General features: G+C 39.5%; 1 protein-coding gene across 1 annotated transcript in view; it reads left to right on the forward strand.

Moving 5' to 3' along the window:
* Nucleotides 1-14,890, forward strand: part of gatad2b (GATA zinc finger domain containing 2B) — a 72,147-nt gene that overhangs the window by 25,435 nt on the left and 31,822 nt on the right. Inside the window, exon 2 of the mRNA XM_077590358.1 lies at nt 13,433-13,813. Coding sequence (XP_077446484.1) covers nt 13,434-13,813 — 380 coding nt within the window. The 5' untranslated portion in view covers nt 13,433. The remainder of the gene's footprint in view (nt 1-13,432; nt 13,814-14,890) is intronic.

Genomic DNA, 14,890 nt, shown 5'->3' on the forward strand with positions numbered 1-14,890 from the left:
GGGAAATGCAACGCTCCGCCCAGTGCTCGTAGAGACATAACACGAGGGAGTTGCGACTAGAAAGTGCCCATGATGTTCCGCTGTATGCTCGTATATCAAAATTTGTCTCGTATCTCAAGATAAATATTTGCTCGAAATTTTACTTGTATCTCAAATTGCTCGTATGTCGAGGTATTATTGTTCTAGAGATTGCACATGTACAGTATAGGTATGCTAAAATGATGCTATGCATGATAGCAAAAAGTGCAATTTAACTGGCTAAAGAGAGCTTCATTTGGCATTTTCTTTTCGGTCCGCAGTGAATGAATAATTTAAATACCGAGCAGTTTGTCACTTGATCAGTCTTTGAGTAAACAAGGAACAACAAAGACGAGATGCAGGAAATTACGTTGGCGCGATCAAAACTCATTTGGAGCGGAGTGTCTGTGAATGCGATCAAAATGGCCATCAGATTAACGGCTGCGACCAATTGATTCATAGACTGAATTATTTCAGCTGTGTCGGATTGCTATGCGGATGAAGACCTCTGCTGTGTGTCGGTATGAGATAAATCCCAGACGCTCGGTTTCTTTCACTTCCTCTGCTCTTTGTCTCCAACTTCACCATTACCCCTCCTCCTTCCCACCTTCCCTCCTCCCCTTTAGCCACTACCCCCCTTCCCCCATCAGCAACCTCACATGCATGCACGCCCCCACCCCTCAGGCGACAGCAGAGCAGGAATTGATTAGTGGCACCGCTTAAAAATAGATGACTAGTTGTCATAGCAACGCCCACAATGAGCTGTTGTCTAGTTAAATAAAGAGCATCGTTGTGTCTGAGCAGTAGGTGGAAGGTGTGTGCATGTGTGTGTGGGTGTGTGTGTGTGTGTGTGTGTGTGTGTGTATGTGTGCATGGGCACAGACTGCTTTCCTTACTGCGTATGTATGCCCGTGTGTATTCATCAATGGCTGCTGAAGTTAGAGGTAATTATCTTGCAGCAGTTCTGCTGGATGTGACTTATGTATGGCACCAACTCTCTGATCGCTTTGGGCAACAGGAAAACACTTCTCAACACTCATTGGCTCTAAAGCTGCATCACAATCATCAACTCCAAGCTGCATCACACAGTCCGTTGCTGCCCTTGTTGCTATGGGCGCCATTCTGATCGCCCTCATTAGTGTCAAGTACTAGGCCTATGCAAATGTATAATATTGGTCATATTCGTAACAGCCGTGTCCTCAACCTCCGTCTCCGCCTAGGTGGCTGCGTAAGGGGATGTGTGTAAATGTCCGTGCGTCCCGGTATTTGCCCTGGAGATGCTTTTCCAGATGTTCGACCGGTGGGCGAAGCCACCGCACCTTTTTGGCCCACTGGAATAGGTTTATATCTACCCCATTCCAAGTTTTCAATCACCGTCTAAAGAAGTAAGGCAGCAGCTGTTTGTGCTGTTTTTCCTGATAGATTGTGTACTGATGAGTGACAAGGGTTTTTCACACTGCGGCAGCCCACCGTCACACCTGACCACTGGCCTTTTAGCTGTGCTCTGTTGCTGAGTCACAAAAATATCCAGCATCAATGAAGCAGAAAGCTGGTGTGACTGTTGGATTTTTGTCAGTATGATGTTCAGGCAAGCTTTGGTTCATTTTTTTTGTTCTCTTAACTCAGGTTTACCCGAATTAAAATGAAAATTGGAACTTCTGGTCGCTAATGTAGTACTATTACCTATAAACAGCCAATATCTCATGCCTAGGTGATGCTGTTACCTAATTTTAAGCTTCCATGACAGAGTAACTTATTGTTGTTATTGAGTTTACCTGTTGTAACTTAACTCTTACTTAATTCTAATTTTGTTTTAAATTTTGATACCATTCTTCTCCTGGGTTGGCTCTATTAGCCCCGCCTCCACCCTGACTTTCAGATGCAACCTATCAAGGGTTGTTTGCTTTTGTCTTCCCTTCAAAATATTCCGAAAATGATGCACACAAATGTCCTCACAATAGGATAACGCACGGCCAATTGCCAACGAGAAGTAGTCTCGTATTAGCGATCGCTCCGCCAACGGGAGCTAACGGGCTAACGGGGAAAAAAAAACACTGAAAAAAATGCAACGCTCCGCCCAGTTCTCATAGAGACATTACACGAGGGAGTTGCGACCAGAAAGACAGAGCAGCCTCTCGCATCCGCTGTATGGTCGTATATCACAATTTGTCTCGTATCTCAAGATAAATATTTGCCCGAAATTTTACTCGTATCTCAAATTGCTCGTATGTCAGGTCACTCGTATGTCGAGGTACCACTGTATTTTTCTTCCATGATTGCACTGTTAAAATTACTGTATTGACAAAAATATGGCAATCTTTAAACATTATTTGTATTTAAAGCCTTTGACAATAGAGTACGCACCATCTTAAGTTGTTGGGCATGTAGTTTTCACTCTGGTAAAGCCTTGCCTTTGTACATAGAGCAAATAACCAACTGTTAATGCACTTTACAAAGTATTAATGCACCCAATTGTATCCTTAATAGGCTCATGATGGCTTTTAAGGTGGTATTGCTTTAGGATCGAAGGTCACAAAGGTTCTGCGTTTTCACTCACTCACTCTTACCCACTTTCACACTTGGGCTCCTTGACTGCTTTGTCCTTAGACTTTCATTAACAGATGATTTTTGATAGTTAACAATTAGTGTGTTTTTGCCTGCTGCTCAATTGCAATAAGCTAAGCAAAACTAATGTACACATAAATGAATGCACCTGTATGTGTTCTCTTATAAAAAGTTGACTTTCTTCTTAAAATGTATACTTACTATGGCATACTACACTACAAAATGTTTAAAACTACAAATGAAGAATGTTGAGGGCAAATAGATTGATTGTTTTTAAAACTTGTATTTTTTTAAATAGTGGGAAAATTAGAAAGCCAGCCCGTGAAAGGAAGAAGAAATTTTACATCTAAATTATTGAAAATTAAATTTAGCTCAAGATCTTGGAAAGAGTAGATGATATTTAGGTGTTGAATATGAATTTTAAAAAAAGCTCATGTTTGTTCAAAAAAATCTAAATTAGCACAGAGCCAGTCAGCAAAAAAAGCACGCCTGCACAAGGATGCATTAAAAGAAATCGCCAAAAGGTTGAGGATGTTGCATGTTAAAACACCCATGACCCATAGCATCATACAGAAATCAGAATAAGGGTTGTAAAAAATAAATAAAATAAAAATATTGAAAACATCCAAGCATTTTGAAGCTAAGCAAAGGCAAACTCAAATTTAAACAGTGGGTCAAGTCAATGACAAAATATTTGCTGTCTTGCCACTCACTATGGAATGTAATTTAGTTAATTGTAGGTTACTGTATTCTTAGTGGATCTTCGGCTTTAAATAAATAACAAACGTAATAATTACAGATGGAACATCATCACCACATTTTTCAAAGGCACCTTTCCACTTCCCTCTAACTGGGTCTTTCCACATAAATTCAACCAAAGTTTAAAAAGGTTTCCATAAAAGCGCCTATGTGTATGTGTGTGTGTGTGTGTGTGTGTGTGTATATGTATATATATATATATATATATATATATATATATATATATATATATATATATATGCATGCATGCATACATATATATATATATATATATATGCATGCATACATATATATGCATGCATACATATATATGCATGCATACATATATATGCATGCATACATACATATATATGCATGCATACATACATACATACCAATATAGATATAAATATCTAAATAGATATCTATATATATATATAGATTGAATAATGCCTCATTCTATTATTAAACATCATTCAAACTAGTTATTTGTTACTCTGTTAGTAGATGGTGAATATATAATAAAAATGTTTTTCCATTGTAATATCCTGTTTTTTTGGTGTGTGTTTTTTCAGAGTGTGGGAACAAATTAATTTGTATTTAGTTGATTTCTATGGGAAGCGTTGATTTGAGATACGAATAAATCGATATACGAGCTCAGTCCCCGGAACGCATTAAGCTCGTATCTCAAGGTATGACTATACTTCTGTGTCTGGTACCAGGAAAGTAAACACTACTAAATAGTTATGTCCTCGATCTGATCATGTCATTTTCAGAGGATCGGACTGGGTTGAATTTTTTTTTAGGGTAGAATGGGGCTCTCTGGGTGGAATATTTTGGAACCTTTTGACAATAGTTATACCTTCTACTGTATAGTGCACTTGAAATGTGTCAGTTTTATCATACTGGCCTCAGCACAGTGACACCTTCCTCTCCTCTGAGCTTGCTGGGACACACAGTACACAATTCAGCACTTTCGATATGTCATCACTTACTCCCTGATTTATTAAGAACCTAAATAGCGGGCACTTAAATTGTGTGTTCAGTCACTCTAACAGACGTTGGTGGCAACAGGTGTAAAAGTGGTTGGTTGAGATCACTGTATTTGACAGAGGGTTTTCCGCTTTGCGTCACTGAATCTTTCCGCCATGACACATGATTCAAAAATCTGTGTTGTTTATGACAGTCTTTTTTGTTTTAACCGTTACCTTTTTAACAAAAATACTCTGACCGAACCTACTTAAGATTTGCATGTCATCTCATCAACCATAATCTGGCAAACATCCATGCAATAGTCATCACTGGAAAAAAGTGCCGTGAATAAATTAGTTTTTGTCATTGTTAACGAAAACAACGCTGATTGGAATACTACGTAGAAGAGGCAAATAACTATTACTGAGTTACAGAAAATGCATCGCTTGCAATAATAATTTGGTGTAAACCAGCAACCACATAAAAGCCGCACCTTGTGTGATACAACATATCCCATGTGTTCCCATACTTTGAAACTTTTTCTTTAGAAATTGGGACAGCACATCAGGAAAAGTGAGAAAGAACCTGCCCCAATTGAACCAGCAGGATGAAATGACCCAGACGTGGATTTTATGAAATTTCAAAAATGTTTGCATGAGCAAAAATGTTCTTGCTGCCACCCCTTATTTTTATATTTAATATAATTCTGTGCAGCATAGCACTGGCGATTCAGAATGTATTTTTTAAAATATTTTTTTATCCATAACAGTTTGTCTTACGTTTTATCGAAAGAGTTGCATTTGAACATGAACTGTGTGGAAATTTTGCACTTTTGACAGTCATGAACACCTTTATTTTGTAAATTGACTTCCACATCGGTTTGAATGCATAAAAGTTTGTGTCCATTTTTACACACCTAAAAAATATTCCAATAAGGCCGTTTAGGACCTTTTGGACATGTATCTGATTATTTCCGTTTTTTGTCCAACTTTGCAACGTCTTTTTGAGTCTGTATCCGTTTTAGCTACCGCAACCAAGATGGCGCCATTCAAGTGGAAGCCGGCGGCGGTAGCTCCGTCCTCTCTTGCTCGTTTTGTTTTTGCTGCTTTTCGGTCATAATGGTTTGATTTGGTGATTCTCAATGATCCCATTTACTTTGATTTGCTTTGTACTTTGTGCTTTTGCTTTGTTCTGTCTATTCACCCTCTTGCTACTGACACAATGAAATTTCCCAAATACGGGATGAATAAAGTTATCCAATCCAATTTCAATTTTGCAAATGTTATAAGTTTGAGGAAAGATCACAGGACCATACAAAACATCATGGTTTGATGGTTGCATATGCTTATGCAACACCGATTGAACAGTACTACTCGGGCTCACCTTTCAGGGGTTTTAGTGTACACTGCAGCATGCAATGCTCGCACTAGTCAAACGAGCCTAATTTCAAATGTCAAGAGTGCCCAGGCACAGCATGTTATGTTTAGTTCAAATGTGTCCTTAGTCACCAAATAACTATAGGTTGTTAAATAAGTATTTTGATATTTCTCTAATCGTAGAATTTACATTGTTTTAGTTTTGCAAAGATTACATTTGGCGTTAGGGATGTTCCTGGCCATATGAAGTCCCGGTCTAATCCCTTGGAAATGTATTAAGAAGGGAACAAAATCTATCTAAATGTATTTCTTTCTCCCAAACAAAGCTATTATGATATAACAGGGTCATTTTAACAAATCGAAAAAATAAAATCACAAATCCCTTTTTTTCACAAATCCATTGTGCAGCCCTCTCAGTCAAAATAGATTGGACGTCTCTCGCTGTCAATTGCAGCTAAAGATTTAATACTTGAAAGTAAAATAAATAAAAAATAATAAAATACAATTTCAGTCCGATCCTCTGAAAATGACATGATCAGATTGAGGACATAACTATTTAGTAGTGTTTACTTTATATTGGCATGCCGTTTCATCTTAAATGGAAGAATTAAATAAAAGACAGAACATCAGCATTAACACAACACTTAGAAAACTCCTTCAAACATACTATTACTACCATTACTTTGGCACATTGCTTGTTTGCAATGGGATAAGACGTCAAGCGATGCCCCCGCACAAAGAGACACCGTATCACTTATAGTTGTAGATCCATTTTTTTTCTCAGAATGTGCAAATGTTTTGCACAGAAAAAGAAATGGTAAGATTGTGCACAGCATCTTGCTGCTCACCCAATTTGACCTCAAAGCCTGATTGTACACGCCACCTAAAGCCCTGTGCTACCACAGTTGAGCATGACCTATATGCCTAAAGTAAGAGTAGAGAATGTGGCTTTCGTGCTGGTCTATATGATGCTGACTGTTAATCAGAGGCTTGGAGCATATCAAGGGATTTTACTTGGATTGGATTATACTGTAGCAGCCATTTTGTACATATCGCCGCAGTCAAATTTGTCATCTTTAAAGGTCTTGCTCAAATGGAAGTCAACATCAATTAAAAAAATTGTTAGGCCAAAAAAACTGTAGTTCATCTCACCTCATCTCCCGTCTCATTTTCTGAAACGCTTTATCCTCATTAGGGTCATGGGGGGTGCTGGAGCCAATCCCAGATGTCTCCTGGCCAGAGGCGAGGGACACCCTGAATCGGTGCCCAGCTGATCGCAGGGCACAAGGAGACAGACAACAATGCACACTCACACCCATATCTAGGGGCAATTTAGAGTGTCCAATCAGCCTATCATGCATGTTTTTGGAATGTGGGAGGAAACCGGAGTACCCGGAGGAAACCCACGCAGGGGAGAACATGCAAACTCCACACAGGTGGACGTGACCTGGATTCAAACCCAGCGCCCCAGAGCTGTGAGGCCGACGCACTAACCACTCGTTCCACCAGGCCGCCCCACTGCAGTTAACAAGCCCACTAATTTTTTACAAATTAGGTACCGTATTTTCACGACTATAAGGAGCACATAAAAGTCTTAAATTTTCTCCAAAATAGACAGGGCGCCTTATAATCCAGTGCGCTTTATATATGGACCAATACTAAAATTGTTATCACGATAAAATAAAATGAATCAGTTGATAGGGTACACCCGACTCTACTATTTTCCCGTAGACAAAGTACTGCGCAGTGACTGCTGGGATATGTAGTAGTTCTTTTGTCAATACACCCAATGGATTGTGGCCTGTATACATCGACATCAATACAGCTTGACGAAGCATGGAAAGCACCGTTGGAAAAGTTACGCTAGCTACTAGCTAGCTACTATTTGCGAATGGATTGTGGCCTGGCGATCGGCATCAACAGCCTTGCGAAGCATGGAACACAGCCCCGGAATAGTTACGCTACCTACTAGCTAACTACTATTTGCGAATGGATTGTGGCCGCCTGGACGAACGTATAAAACTCAGCGTTTTCGCTGACTAATTTGGACAATTGTTCAATTCGGACACAGAAAATGAGGACTTTGATGGATTTGTGGGTGATGATGACGTGAGTAAGTTGTAAAATGGCTAAATAAAGTACAACCGAACTCAGTTTTGCTTCCGTTGCCTTTTTAAAAATGTGTTTTAGCGTGTGGGTGTAGCGTGCAAGAACTATATATCCCAGCAGTCACTGCGCACCGGAAACCGGAAATAGAGTCTGGGGCTGCTTCCGGTAGCCAGCGTTATTGCAGTTCGATATTTATATATAATATATATGCGTCTAAAAAATGGTGCATGCTTTGTGTGTTTAAAATACAGAAATAGCACTCGTTACTGACACTGCGGCTAAAAATATGATGCGCCATATAGTCGTGAAAATACAGTATATGTAATAAGTCTTCAAAACAGTCAGGAATAAAGCTTTCGCCGACGTGTCAGTCAATCTGGTGGCCTGCAGGCTGTTATCAATTTGCCTGGAATTCTAATCAGGTCCTCTCTGTCAGGCATATTTGTTTTAATTCATAATTACAGAATCTTATGTTGAAAGAAATACATGCATTTACTTTAGGCCTACCTTTACTATATCATAACATTGTTTGTGCATGTAAAAATGTGCACTTCAAAATTCATTTTTAAGTTCACATTTTTACATGTAGAAACAATGTTTAATAAAACGTTTCAGTCCACGTGAGTGAAGTGGTCGCTGTCTATCAAATGGAGGATGTTTGTTTGTATTATGTGAATTGTCAATTGCTTTGAATGGAGGACCAATTGCATGAATGGGGACAGTGTGACATTAGCAACAATGGATCAGTAGTTGCATTTAAAAGTTTTTATTTTTGGCAGCATGGTCGAAAGTCGAGTGTGATACATCTGACCTCTGCACTTAAGTAATAAGCAGGTGTGCCAGCCCATTAAAAAAAGTGAAACCGCTTTCTTAATGGCGTATGAATAACCAACGATAGAGGTGGTGGAGAGTCAGAAGGCGAACTAGAAGAATTGGAGTTGCATCAGCCAAATAAATTGTCATGATGCAGACCATGCGTGAAATGAGCAGCAGATTCCACATTGCAGTTGCAAATGGCCTTATTACTAATACAATCAGTCAGCTGGCACACTGCCTGTTTGCAAACAGCATTGACCATGGTTTCGAGGTACAACAGACCAGGACAGGAAGGTGATCTTTGCTGTTTGTTTACGGTCGTGTCTGAGGATGGGCGCCTGGTTCATGTGTGCAGACATTTTAGCAGGAGACATCTGATCAACAGTCAGCTCTATGCATAAAGAACGCGGTGTGTGTGAATTTGTGTGGGGGGATGGTAGGAGGGAATTAAGATTTGGCATTATGTCAGAAGAGGGCTGCCATCCCTGTCTCCTTTTTCCCCCTGTGCTCGCTCTTGCTCGCACACAAAGCCGTATGAGGACACCATGAGCTGAAGGGGAAAAGAAACTCTTCTGTGCATTGTGGCAGTGTCTTGCTTTTATAATTTTTAATAAAGCCCCCGCCACCACCACCAAATCTCTCCCTCCCTTTTATCCCAACACGGTGTACCACACATGCCTGTGCACACATGTCGACACAGACCCCACACTCACTCCTGATTGGCCCGTGTAAAATGAACAAATGAAGCCCTGAGCCTTGGCTACATGTAAGGGGCCCTGAAAGTAAGCATGTGTTTATTTTTACATTGAAAGAGAGGGGGAGGAAAAGACGACCGGTTTGAGGAATTGGGGGAGGGTAGAGGAGCAGGGAGGGGTTTCTTTGTGGTACTAGACAGTTGGAACAGGAGAAGGGTTTACAAAATGCTGCCTTCTTCTGGAATGTTGTGCAGTGCGTGGAAGTCTGGAGTTTTTTTCTCTGCCATTTTAAGATGGTGACCTTCTTCATGTCTCCATTCTCTGTTGCGGCTCTAAGCAGTCCATTTTGAAGATGGAGATGTCTACCTGGGCAGCCTGGACCTGTGATTTATGAGAAGATGAAAAAGTGTCACCATGTCCCCCCTCCATCAAATCTTTTTACTTTTCTTACTAGCGGTGTCTCCTTTCTTTTCCTTTATTGCCTTGGCCTGGCACCGTGCCCAACGCTGAAGGGGTGGGGTGAGTAGATGGCGGTGGGAGGGATTATGAGACTGGATGGGGTGGGGTTGAGGAGAAACAGGAGAAAGATTGTGGCTTGTGTAGCAGCTGACTGAAACAGTTATTATATTATGTAAAAGCAGTCGGTGGCGATGGCCGCGAGGAGGAGGATGGAGGGAAAGGGGTGCCAGCTACTGACGTTTAACACAAGGTCGTCTCTGATTGGTTCATCAGCACCATTTTCAGTGGCGCTCTCTGGCTCATTAAAGGTGGAGGCTCAGCAGAGCTGGAGCTTCTTGTGTTTTCTCCAAGCAAATGGAGGCGACCACTCCACTCCATCACTGCGTCACAAATTAATTAGTTACAAAGTATTAACAGGAAACGCTTTGTTGTATAATCATTAAAACAACCATCTGTGCAAAAGAGGATAATGCTAATGTGGAAAAGGTACTAGGCTATCAGATGAGGACACATGGAAAGAACAAGAGATTGTGTTTGGGTGAAAATGATAGAAAATGGGATGTATTGATAATACTGTCATTGAAAGAAGCAGCAAATGCGTATATCGTATTTTCACACCTTTCAGGCACACCGACTGAAAGGGTGCTGTCTTAGTTGCGGGTGCAATTTCATGCATGCATGCTAGCTTATCTGTTAAAAAAGGCAACTGGAGCAAAACTGAGTTTAGTTTTAGTTTATTGACGTAATATGTATTTACGATAATATTGGTCAAAGCATTCAAACATCTACAAATCTGTCAAAGTCCTCATCTTCTGTATCCGACATAGAGTTTGGCTAAGTGGGTGGGTTCGCTAACAATGCGGGGTTCGATCTCATTGTCAGGGTCAGAGTTGTCGCGGTGGGGTTTCTTAATTGTGTGTCCAGCTTTGACGAAAGCTCAGACTACGGTGCTCGCCGGCACTTTAGCTCGGGTATCGACAATCCATTCCAAATCGTCACGTAACTCGTGCATCGCTGCCTGCCAGTCTTTGTATGGAACTACGATGTTTCCCATGCGACATCCATCACCCCCAAGCCGTTCGCAACGCTGCTTCTCCCGGCTGTTCTTTCCTGTTAGACCCATGGCCTGAGTCCATCTTCCAAGCGTTCACACCCAAATTCTGTTGTTATTCACGTAAGGTGTTTCCTCTGTATTGCTATAAGTAGAGCTGGGCAATAAAACGATAACAATAATTATCATGAAATATTTTTGTCAACAATAATAATACAAGTTTTCGATAAAAATACGATAATATTAAACTGCAATTACACCACGCGACCACCAGAGAGAACGGGGGCGCTGTTGTGAGATGAATACTAGTTCCAGACCAACGCTAAGAAGAAGATGAAGAGGAAACATGTTTTTAGCATGTTAGCAATAGAGGCTAACACGGAGCATTAATGCAAAAGGACAATGACATGGCCAAAATAAACGATTATGAGATGCAGGACAACCCCAAGCCGACCCACTAAAAGATCAAAGTTAATTCTCACTGATGTTTTCTTTCTTTTTTGTTTAAATGCCTCATTGAAAATGTCCTTAACCCACTGTACTCATTTGAGGACAGCCTGTAATATCTTTTCTTACCTGATATCAAGGTGTTTCCCCATTTTATGTAAATGTTCTGAAAACGTTGCAAAAATTGAAAACTTGTTTTCTTGGGTTAAAATGGGTTAAGTTCATCCAACTTTTTAATTTTATTTTTTGTAAATGGCCATATGAGAGGTAAATTTACACTTTTATGAGGCTGAAAATAGTCTTCTTGCCAATGGTGTTGATTATTTTATTTATTTTATATTGCACAGCAACTTTTGGTTTGAAGGCAAATTTATAAAAATAAAGACGCCTGTCAAAGTTTTTGCTGGTTTTATTCTTTACTTTTCATAGTGCAAGGAAGGAGTTGTCTCATCTCTATTGCACAACAGAACAACAAAAATACTTTCATATTAACTTTTTTTTCCCAGAAGTTTGAAGTTAAAAATTTGAAAAAAAGATGTGATAGTTATCGATATCGACTGATATTTTCTTTTTTGCGTGATAACAATTTTTGTCATATAGCCCAGCTCTAGCTATAAGGTGTTGTTTCTTTGACTATTGAGTGTTTTTGAGGGTTAGATGCGCTGTGTGTAGATATAGATTAGATATAGATTAGATATAGATTAGATATAGATTAGATATAGATTAGATATAGATTAGATATAGATTAGATATAGATTAGATATAGATTAGATATAGATTCGATATAGATTCGATATAGATTCGATATAGATTCGATATAGATTCGATATAGATTCGATATAGATTCGATATAGATTAGATTCGATATAGATTAGATTCGATATAGATTCGATATAGATTCGATATAGATTCGATATAGATTAGATTCGATATAGATTCGATATAGATTCGATATAGATTCGATATAGATTCGATATAGATTCGATATAGATTCGATATAGATTAGATCTAGATTAGATCTAGATTAGATCTAGATTAGATCTAGATTAGATCTAGATTAGATATATAATGACGCCCAAAAAAAACACTCCATCGCAGCAAGTTTTTATCTCCATTTCTACCTGGAAATGTTTTTGTTTTGAATGGTCATTTGATATCACATGGTGCTTTTGGTTGTCATGTATGACATTTAACACAGAGAAAGAAAAATGTTATATTAGACAGTACATTAAAGTTTTATTGACATTCAATAGTATACTATTGTAGTATGCGGTATGCTAGCTCCTATATTACCTAAACATTTTGTTCCTACTACTGGCTGTTAAAAAGGTACCGCAATGCATTGGGTCGCTGCTGTACTGTTATCACCAAGTACTTCCATTTAAACAATTAAATCAGTCATTGTCAGTCTTGAAGTGGTCAAAGTATGCTGTGAGGGATTTGTCATGATTCTATCCACCAGCATTTCCACCTCAGTTCTGCAGCTAGTCACATGACGCATCCAATTCAGTCATAAGACTCAGCTTGCTGCCATTCTTACTAACTGTTTCAAATATAATCTTTGAAATAACATAATTTTTAATTAAACAAATTCTTTTGGCCATAGCTTCATAGATTTTGATCGCTTTCTACATGTATTGGTAGAGCATCACAAGTCACGTTTACCCTCACAGCGGAAATCCCAATATTCATCACTGTCGAGTTCAGAGTTTCAAGCTATTATTAGCCCGCTTTATTTAACCCACTTCTGTCTGAATGATCAGATGTTCCTGTTGTCTGATTAGCCATGATTTTTACTGCACTTTGTGATACTGGAATTAGAAGTGTCACTGAAATATTCGATATGTAAAATTCACCTTTCAAGTCTGTAATTTGTTAAAATGACTAATTACTTGTTGTTCAAATACAAGGTTAATTAATCCTTTTATTTGACGATTTTTTCATCAGCATATTCATCCATCTTTGGTGTGAGTATTTCTGGCACATAATCACTGTGTGTGGGTGTAAAATGAGATGGAACATGTCACCAAATGTGTGTAAATGTGATTGAGTCATGGATGCATTTTTAAGCATCTCTGGTTGATTGTAGTATCCAATAGCAAAGTACTAAGATGGCGAATGTCACCAATATTAAAAGTAACACCACATCAAACTATAATCTAACATTTTTTTTCTCTTGACTCCAGGATGGAGCAGATGTCTGAGGAGGCGCTGAGGCTTAACTTGCTGAAGCGGGGTCTGGAGTCGCCCAACGAGCGAGAGGAGGCCTTGGCAAAACGTCTCAAAATGGAGGGCCACGAGGCCATGGAGCGACTTAAGATGTTGGCGCTCCTGAAACGCAAAGATCTCGCTGACCTTGCGGCCCTGGAGGTCGCCGGTCCAATAGGAGACGGAAAGGGCCCCAGCGCTAGCGCACTCCACCATCAGAGCCTAATGGGGTCTGCTTATGAGGAAAAGCTAAATGGAAGTCTCAGACTGGGAGGACATGGTGGCCATGTTGGTTCCAGTAAGAATGGGAAGGAGAACATCCTGGATGAGCCGGTAGACATGAGTGCAGGACGGAGGTGGTAAGTTCAATTTTATTAGGATAGTATCCAATGTATTAATGTTGGAATTGTGTTTCTAACTCAATTTTTTTGCAGTACAGTGGTACCTCGAGATACGAGCTTAATTCGTTCCGGGACTGAGCTCGTATGTCGATATTCTCGTAACTCAAACGAACGTTTCCCATTGAAATGAACTAAAAACAAATTAATTCATTCCGACCCTCTGAAAAAAACACCAAATACAGGATATTGGATTGGAAAAAAATGTTTTATTTGTTCTAATTCGCCATCTATTAACAAAGTATCAAATAACTAGTGGTTTAATAGTATACTAAAATTTGTTTAATATAACTAAAATTAGACAGATTTCACGGAGGCTAGAGCGAGAGGGACAGAGGGGGGGGACTTTTTGCACCGCAATGCCCTCGTAATATAACATAAACAAATTTAAATGAACTTGGATTACGATGCAGACACACTCAAAAATAAATTCAATCTAACCTTACACTAAACTTCTAATTTTGTTTTACATTTTTATACCTTTCTTCTCCCGGCCGGGTTGGCTCTGTTTGCCCCGTTTGTCTTGTATCTCAAGACAAATATTTTACTCGTATCTCAAATTTCTCGTATGTTGGGCCACTCGTATGTCGAGGTGCCACTGTACTACTAAAATTAGATGGATTAGGCGGAGGGGAGAGAGAGGGGGGAGACTTGTTGCACGGCAACGCACTCGTAACATAACATAAACAAATTTAAATGAACTTGGATTATGATGCAGACACTAAAAAATAAATTTAATCTAACCTTACACTAAACTTAATTCTAATTTTGTTTGAAATTTTGATACCTTTCTTCTCCCGGGTTGGCTCTATTTGCCCCGCCTCCACCCTGACTTTCAGGTGCAACGTATCGAGGGTTTTTTGTTTTTTGTCTTCCCTTCAAAATATTCCGAAAATGATGCACACAAATGTCCTCACAATAGGATAACGCACGACCACTTGCCAACAAGAAGTAGTATATGCTCCTCTCGTATTATTGAGCAAGCTCCTCCGCCATTCTGCACTGACTAACGGGGGGGAAAACACTGAAAAGAATGCA

This window comes from Stigmatopora argus, chromosome 21, assembly GCF_051989625.1.
Source record: "Stigmatopora argus isolate UIUO_Sarg chromosome 21, RoL_Sarg_1.0, whole genome shotgun sequence".
Lineage (NCBI taxonomy): Eukaryota > Metazoa > Chordata > Actinopteri > Syngnathiformes > Syngnathidae > Stigmatopora > Stigmatopora argus.